Below are 8720 nucleotides of genomic sequence, written 5' to 3'. Positions count from 1 at the left end.
TCGCCACAGCCCCACGCGGCAAGGAATAAGCCGCATCAGGGAGATGAAGTCGGTAGAGGGTACTGCTCGTGCCCCAGCGGCGACCCTGGCGTACAGGCCCTCCTCGTCACCGACGGCGTCCTCCTGGTGCGGGAAGGAGGTGGGGAAGGGGAGGGAGCGACCCGTGACCAGGTTGGGCACGGGCGTGGGCGCGAGCAGCAAGGAGAAGCAGAGGAGCACGAGCAACGCTGACACGACGCCAGCCGCGAAGACGAGCGTGTTGTGGACGCGGCCGGCGAGCGTGCGGTTTGTGCGCCAGGGCGGGTGGGCGACGCGGCGGATTTCTCTGGTATGCATCAGCCGCCGGCTCCGATCACGGTTAACTGCTCACCGGCGTTGGGGGCGCTCGACGCGGTGGGAAAAGCTCGATAACAACGGTGAGCTTTGCGTCGTCTACCTGCTCGTGGACGATGTACACGAGGTGTTTGTTAAAATGCCAGAGAGAGGAGGAAGAAGAATGACGTGTAGGCCCCACCTGTCATAACGATCTACTGTCTGGAATAACAAAGTTAACTTTCCTGCCACATCGACGCTGACAAGTGGGGTCCACCTGTCATAAACGCGTTTAAATTATCTAAACTGGCCATTATCTGAAAGTGATAGTTTTTAGTTACGAGATTCCAATTTTTTGATAGTTTTCTGCCACTTTTAAAAATGTGGTAGTTCTGTGGGGCAGAAGCCCCAATTGTGGTAGTTTTTTGTCAAACCCTCTAGTAACAAAGTAGCCTCAAGAATTCTTCGCCATCATTGCAACTGTATCAGTCAAGATATTAGATATGGACAGACCGCTCGAAACCTACTGCTTGCACAGAAAAATTTATGCTGTGCCATCCGTTGAGTAGCTCGGTAAGACGCGAAATGAGGGTATGAAAACAATAGAACGATGTGCAAGTGACGTGTATGTTCTTAACGGAACGATGACAAGGGAAGCCCACTGTAGCAGATACTCTATATGTAGAGGGGATCAAGGGATACATAGGCGTGGCACCATCCATGCCTACTATCTCAGCCACCATCTTTGGACTGCTGAAATTGGCGTGTTGAGAAATGGCGTGTACCGATGAATGTGAGGGTTTACAGCCCGGCCAATTCTCGCCCACACACTCTGGTGATAACCCGATGTTACAGGAGCATGATACATCAACTTCAACAGCTGTACAAAATAGATGTGTACAGAAAAGTTAGTTAGGCAATACAGTTGTGAATGCACTGCATGAACTAGTGTTTCAGTAGATGCATATGGTGGTAATGCAGCCAACAAAATGCAAATATTCAACCTATAGGGTCCTCGTGTTCTCAAACTCATGAAAGCAGAAACGAAACAAAAGTAAAAAACGAGAAAAATGCTTGTTTAGGGCAGGGAAACTAACATGAAAGTACATGAATGTCTGAATTATGTTGCGTTTCCACCTGCATGAGAAAGCAAGCATGGCACTGATGTGAGTTTAGATTCAAAATCTTCTTTAAATAGTTCAGCAAGAAGTGAATGCACATACGAGAAAAGTGATACGATCATAAGAAAGCCAAGGGTAATTTCAGCATTTGAACAAAGGAGGCTGATCATAGTGTTGTTTGTCTCCACCCACAAACAAGGCTCCTCCATGTACCTCCTAAAGATAGAGATTAAAAAAATCAGTAATTGCAAGCGTTGATACAAAGGTGCAATTTAATTGTAGAAATCAGCAACTTGCCTGTAGAATGAGGAGCGCGCAAAATTTCGCCTCAGAAATCTAGCAACATGATCAAGTGCCCAGCAAAGCACAGGCAGTAGAACAACTGAACAAAAGAAAAATGAAACTGCTAAGGCAAGAACAGAGGTTAGACTCGCATAATTAAAAAAGCAGGAAAAGGAAGTGTGGCTTACTCTTAAAGCGTACATTTGATGTGAACATCATAAGAGAGAACATCAAATGAACAAAGTCCTTGGCTACAATTATAGACTGCAGCCAAGGCTGAATTGCAGGCATGTTCCATGCTCTTGGTTTCTACAGGCAGAGGGCGGGCGGGGGGGGGGGGGGGGGGGGGGGGTGAGAAATCGTGGGAATTTGGCAAAAAAATAGAAAAACACGCTATATCTATTCATTCAGATAAGCAGACACCTACCCCATAAGTGCAGTATAAAGAATATGCTGACGAGCATATTGTTCCTAGCAACGAAAGTCTATATGCTTTGCTTGCGACATCTTTCGGTAGAATTGGAAGGATTCCAAGACTAGCAACAATCAGTACCTGCAAAACCGCAGTTCATAACACCATATTTCACTATGACACTGTAACAACATATATTAAGAGACAATAATATAGGGTCATGACATTTGTTTTTGCTTGTGAAGCTACTTGGCATATACGATATCAGTAGTTGAGTGGCTCACGCATATGAAAAAGAGCGACCAGGGCCTAAGAACAAAATTTGTAATCGGCAAAAGAAGTGAAATGTCTAAAGAGAATGGAACATAAGACGATAATAACACAACTTGTGCTCACAGCAAGTAGATTATGAATATGCTTTTCTACATTGAAGGGCACAAGGTAGCTATCCATACCCAAGCATTGATAGAGAAATGTATGGTTCGTCCATCGAACCGTAAAGAGTTTCCCGTCCTTTCTGTTGGTGCTGGTTGCGATGCACCAGTTGATCTCGCACTAGATCCTGCATAAAAAAGAAGAAGCAAAAAACAGTTATGAATCTGTAGAGTTCAGACTAATGTGATATGATAGAAAACATAGTGACAGTTCTTTTCCAGTTAGTTCCAATTGCCATTCCAAAAGTAGTTTATTCAGCACTAGAGTTGTGTTTTTAAAAGGGGGCAACTTTGCTGAAACCTGGCTCACTACAAAGCCGACAAGCCAAACAGGAAAACCACGGTTCTGAGAACACAGAACATATAATAATGTAGATGGTAGGAAGTAGTTCCCGGACTCCCTTGTGCCAAGAATCTTGCCACTTCCTTCAGGTGAAAAACATCAAGTGCCAAATTTTCTCGTCACCACACCTGTGTCACGAGCTCGGGAATTCTCACTGGATGGTGTAGATGAAGAACTTGCTGCTGATCTGTTGGATTGACTCGAACTTGTGGAAGACATTGGCTCAACCACCAAATCAGGGTCCTGAGATGAGATGTAAAGAAGGAAAGTTAGTAATTCCGACAGTCAATTGTCATACCCGGATTATTTTACTTGGATATGACTCAGTTTGAGAAGGTTCAATTCCAAACAGCAAATAATTTGTAAGATGAACAAGTAAAACTATCGTTACACTATCGAGAACTGGACAGAGACATTAAGGATGGTACCTAAACATACTACCAGACCAAATGGAGAACCAGCAAATAATACGCAAAAGTAATTGGACGGTAGCGACAGAACAGTCACTTTTCACTAACCAACGTGAATGGTTAAGATTTCTTTAACGAGTACAGTTTGCATCTCTCAAAAACAATGCTAATATCTAGCAGCCAGCAGTTGGACATGTCATGCTTTTGGACAGGAAAGAAAAGCAAGTTGAACATGTAAGATACAAAGGCAATAAATGGTTAATAAAAGTAAAACAAACTGTCAACTCTTCAAAAGCCTAACTGCGCAACTGCGAAATGGTGGTGTTGTGGTGAGGAAAACGTGAGAAGTTCGGACTGTGGATAAGGAAGCTACATCTCCCAGTACTTGCACACAATTTACCAATCCCAATTCTTTTGTCTCAACTGATACCATACAGCATCATAACTCAATCCGAAGGGAACAGTAAGCAACATGCTCAAGACTAGCATTGGGCTATTGGACATACAAAGAGATCCACCCTGTCTGAAGAAAAAAGTGCAAACACTGCATGTACCTCCTAGAGGCGAAAACTACGTGGGTCTCAGTTATTTCGTCAAAAGAAAATACAAATTGGAGGCAGCTAACATTTGGTGCACAAATGAACAGTAAAGCACAGAAGAACGTGTTAATTATGTGCTCATTAAATTAAATCTTCGCCACTGAGACGCATTAATTTGCCCTAACAATAATCCATGTGGAAGACTAACATGGGTCTCCTGATGTTTGAGTTACATTAAGCCATATCAATCAGATGAAGCACTCACAGTTCATCAAAGAAGACATTGCAATGCAGTATCAAAGTATAGGCACACCGAATTTATAAATGTGGGATAGTATAACTTAAAATGACGGCAACTGCATGGAACCAATGCCAAAATGTGACACCTGAGCCCAATGATGCCGATATCATGCAACCCCATAATACCCAATTGGTAGTACGACGTTAGCGGTGCGGCTGCTGCAACCTACATTCTTATTAACAGACAATGGGACTCAAGTCTCTAACAGCATCAAATTCAAGCCATCGACCATTTGGCAACGATTAATTCTCCCCAACACCAACACACCGGAGCTAAGTCAAACAGATCGAACTAGCAATTATCCGCCCGATCCAAAAACCGGGGGAGGCCGTCGTATGGGGGGGGGGGGGGGGGGGGGGGGGGGGGGGGGGGTCTTACGATGTATCTGTGGTAGAACTTGCGCTTGAAGTGGTCGACGACGTCGGGGCGGGAGGCGAGGTGGGGCGGGACGAGGACGTTGGACCAGTACCCCGCCCACCGCGCGTCGTTCTCGTAGTCGTACGCTCCCGCCGCGATCCGCTTCAGCTTCTGCGGATCCCCGCCGCCGGTGCTCGCGTCCGCCTCCCCCATCGCCGCGCTGGATCCTCCTGCCTCTGGGGTTTGGGTTTGGAGACTCGTGATCCGGGACGAACCGAAGATGAGAGGTGACTGCAGAAATTTTCTGTTTTTTTTTTTACAAACTCAGAAATTTTCTGTTGGTGCGACCCAAATGGGTTGCGAGAGGGAAGACTGTTCTTCTTTTCTTGTCTCGCCAATGGCAGGGAATTGGCCGAGCAGGCCTAGGATGGCCTAAGTCCATTTCAGGAGGCCCACTCGGCTGGGCCTCAACCACGAAGCCCACTCAGCTAGGCGCACCTCGAAGTCCACTACCCTAAAAAAAAGGAATTCCCTATTCGCCGCTTACTGCGGCAAGTAGTCGCCGCTTCGCACAGGACGCAGCTCACCCTGGGCCGGCCCATTTGAGTGGTTTCGTTTCGTGAGATTAAAAAACCGCAAACCGACGATCTCCAGAAGAGTTACACGCCGCGGTAGCCAGCGAAAATGGCTCGCGGCTGTGTAGGAATAACAATGTTAAACTTGAAGAAACTAAAAGCAACGACAAAACGAAAATCCAGTTCGCGGAAATTTCAAAAAACTTTTGTTCCTTCTACTGGTTCTTTCTGGTTTTTCTTCACAGTCTTATTCTGTTCTTTTATTTTTCTCATTTTCTATGTTTTTTCTTTTTAAATATTTTTTCCTTTTTTTTAAGCTTTTCAAAAAGTTCAAAGATGGTTCAGAATTTTCAAAAATGTTCTTTTTGTCAAAAACTGCTCATATTTCTACAGTTTTCACATTATCAAAATTTTGTTCACAATTTTCGAAAAATGTTCCTGATTTTTTTTTGTTTTCTTTCTTTTTCCTTTTCTTCAAAAGAAATTCAAAATATTCAAATTTTGTTCATATTTTTATAAAATGTTCAGTTTTCAAAAAAAAAGTTCCCAAATTCAAAAATTGTTCTCGTTACACAAAAAAGTTCAAAACTTTCGAAATGCATAAAATGTACCGGATTTCATAAAATGTTCATGTTTTCATAAAATGTTCGTGCTTCCAAATATGTTCGGGATTTTTCAAAATTGTTCTCTATTACAAATTTTGTTCTCAAGATTCAAAAAAATATTTGTGCTTTAAGAAAAATTTCATGCTTCCAAAATTGTTCGGGATTTTTCAAAATTGTTCTCTATTTCAAAATTTGTTCTCAAGATTCAAAAAATGTTCGTGCTTTAAAAAATTGTTTGCGCTTCCAAATTTGTTCTCCGTTTCAAAATTTGTTCTTGAGATTTAAAAAATGTTTGTGCTTTAAAAAATTGTTCGTGCTTCCAAATTTGTTCTCTGTCTCAAAATTTGTTCTCAAGATTCAAAAAATGTTCGTGCTTTGAAGAAATGTCACAAATTCCAAAAATGTTTGGGAAATTCAAAATTTGTTTGTTTTCAGAAAATTTGTTTGTGTAATCGTACGTTCAAAAAGTTGTTCACTACAGTAACTAATTCCGGGTCGACACAACAGTCAAGTCCGGTTGTACCTTGTGCTAAGTTATTTTCTGTGCGGACAGTTCTAGTACAAACAATGCTAGTTAGCTGGAGTGGCTGGGAGCACGCTCTTCCAACCTGTTGGTCGCCGGTTTGATTCCTCCCAACGCTCTTCCCTCCGTTTTTGCTTTCTTTTACTTCCAGTGGTAGAGCGCAATGGGCCGGCCCATTAGGCAACCCCCTGTGCGTGGCGACGCCAGTTTGACGCAAAGAGCGTCCAATAGGAGCTCTCTAAAAAAAGGTTGAGCGTTAGGGGGTATACAGGCTGGATCCTATTCGGTGCCCTCTGCGCCTGATACAGCACAATCCGCAAATGGGCACATACCCCTTGCTCCGCTGGGCCGGCCCATCTAGATCCCCCCGTGTTAATCACACCGCAAAAATATACGCTAGTACTTGGAGTCAAACCGCGTACCTCCTGCTTAATAGCAAGTGGGAGTAACTACCACGCCATCCCCAACTGCGTGCTATCTTTCATATTTTTATGTCTTTTCTTCTTTCTTTCTTTCTTTCTTTCTTATGTTTGTGTTTTTCAGTTTTTGTTTTTCCTCTTTTTCTTTTCCTTCTTCCGAGGTTCCATGAACTTTTTTCAAATCCGTGACCTTCTTATTTAAGGTTGATGTATTTTTTTATCAAATTCGATGAACTTTTTTTTCAAATTCGATGAATCATTTTCAAATTACGTGAACTTTTTTTGAACGGGGTGAACTTTTTTCGATTTTGATGCACTTTTTTCAGAATTTGATGAACTTTTATAATTTGATGAATTTTTTGAATTTGGTGAACTTTTTTTTGAATTCGGTGATTTTTCGAAAATTCAATGAACTTTTTTCGAACGAGGTGAACGTTTTTTTGAATTTGGTGAACTTTTTTCAAATTAAATGAACTTTTTTCATATTCGATGAACTTAAAATCCACTGAACTTTTTTTAAATTGATGATGAACTTTTTTTCAATTTGATGAACTTTATCAATTTTGTAGATTGCTGTTTTTAAATCCGTGAACAATTTTTTTCAATTTCGATGAACTTTTTCAAATTCGATTAAAAAACTATGAACATTTTTGCAAATTTGATGAACAGTTTTTGAAAATCGGTGAACTTTTTTCAAGTTCGTCAACGTTTCTTCAAAAATGATGAACGTTTTCAAAATCCATAAATGTTTTCTTATCACGATTTGTTTTGCAAAAACATCAATTGGTTATTCGCAACAAATACGGCGCGATGGTGTTATTAGGTGTTTCAGGTGCAGTGGGTAGGGTGCACAGACGTGGAGTGAACGTCACGAGTTCGAATCCTATAACAATCTTTTTTGGGGGATTTTTCCCCGCGAGTTTTGTTGGTCAACACGTTTAGTGGGCCGGCCCAACTAGCAAGGCGGGCGCCGGATCTTCTAGCCGGCGCTTAAGGCGCCGCCTAGGAGCTCTCGGTATACAGCGCCTTCAGCGCCTGTTGTCCCAACTGGCGCTCACGCGCACCGCTCCAGAGCCGGCCCAACAGTCTGCTTTCAAATACAGCGAAAATAAAAATGAAAAGTAAATTCCTGACGCTATTCGACAATAGCGGGATAGAGAGTAGTCACTAGTAACCACCAGATCGAGGAAAAAAAGTTGTTTGACCCTTCCTTTAGTTAACATATTTTAAAAACAAAGTATAAATTCGAAATAGAATTCTAATAAAATATTACAGGCATGAATTTTAAAAAAAATGGTTCATAGAAATTGGAAAGTGTTTGTGGAAATGAAAAACGTTCATCGAATTTCAAAAAAAGATTCATAGAAACTAGAAAGAGTTCGTGGAAATCGGAAAAGTTCATCGATTTTAAAATAAGTTCATCGAATTTGAAAAACAGTCATCATCTCGAGCAAAAGTTCACAAATTTGAAAAAAAAAATCGATTTTGAAAACAAGCACTAATTTGGAGAAAGTTCATCCATTTTTGAAAACTCCCATCAAATTTTCAAAAAAGATCATAGATTTTTAAAATTAGTTCATCAATTTTGGGAAAAAAGTTCATTGATTTTGAAAAAAGTTCATCAAATTTCAAAAAAGTTCTTCCGAATTCAAAAAAAGTTCACCCAAATTTGAAAAAGAAACTTCATCGGTTTTGCAAAAAGTTCAACAACATTGAAAAAAGTTTATGCTTTTGAAAAAAGTTCGACGAATTTGAAAGAAAAGTTCATCGATATTGGTAAAAGTTCATACGTTAAAAAAAGTTTCATCAAATATGAAATCATATTTGGTGATACACTAAATGAAAGACCCTTCTCAGCAATCATGGGTAAGTTGGGTTTCAAACCTGCTTCGATTTCATCGATGATGATGTGTGTTAGAACTACTTCTTTTTTAGTTCTTTTCAATGGAGACTAGCTAGAGAAATTTAAACCTGCCGAAGGAATCCGTGAGGGAGATCCCATATCTCGTCATTTATGTTTACTTGAGTTGAAGGTTTGTCATGCTTATTACATAGCAGGAGTAGATTGAATGACCAGATGGGTATGA

The 8720-nt window shown here is 41.2% G+C and overlaps 1 protein-coding gene across 1 annotated transcript; it reads right to left on the bottom strand.

The window, feature by feature from the left end:
• Nucleotides 1-898: 898 nt before the first annotated feature.
• On the bottom strand, nucleotides 899-4882 carry LOC125544191 (dihydroflavonol 4-reductase/flavanone protein). Its single transcript, XM_048707776.2, has 9 exons — nucleotides 4533-4882; nucleotides 3033-3147; nucleotides 2583-2689; nucleotides 2143-2268; nucleotides 1904-2024; nucleotides 1731-1815; nucleotides 1536-1649; nucleotides 1410-1449; nucleotides 899-1192 (listed from the first exon to the last, which is right to left on the bottom strand). The coding sequence occupies exons 1-9, from the start codon at nucleotides 4722-4724 to the stop codon at nucleotides 1040-1042; spliced, it is 1053 nt and encodes a 350-aa protein (XP_048563733.1). The 5' UTR covers nucleotides 4725-4882; the 3' UTR covers nucleotides 899-1039.
• Nucleotides 4883-8720: the final 3838 nt, after the last annotated feature.

The sequence above is a fragment of the Triticum urartu genome, chromosome 3A, assembly GCF_056163025.1.
Source record: "Triticum urartu cultivar PI428250 chromosome 3A, HENAU_Tu73, whole genome shotgun sequence".
Classification (NCBI taxonomy): domain Eukaryota; kingdom Viridiplantae; phylum Streptophyta; class Magnoliopsida; order Poales; family Poaceae; genus Triticum; species Triticum urartu.
This window is presented reverse-complemented; position numbering and strand designations above follow the sequence as displayed.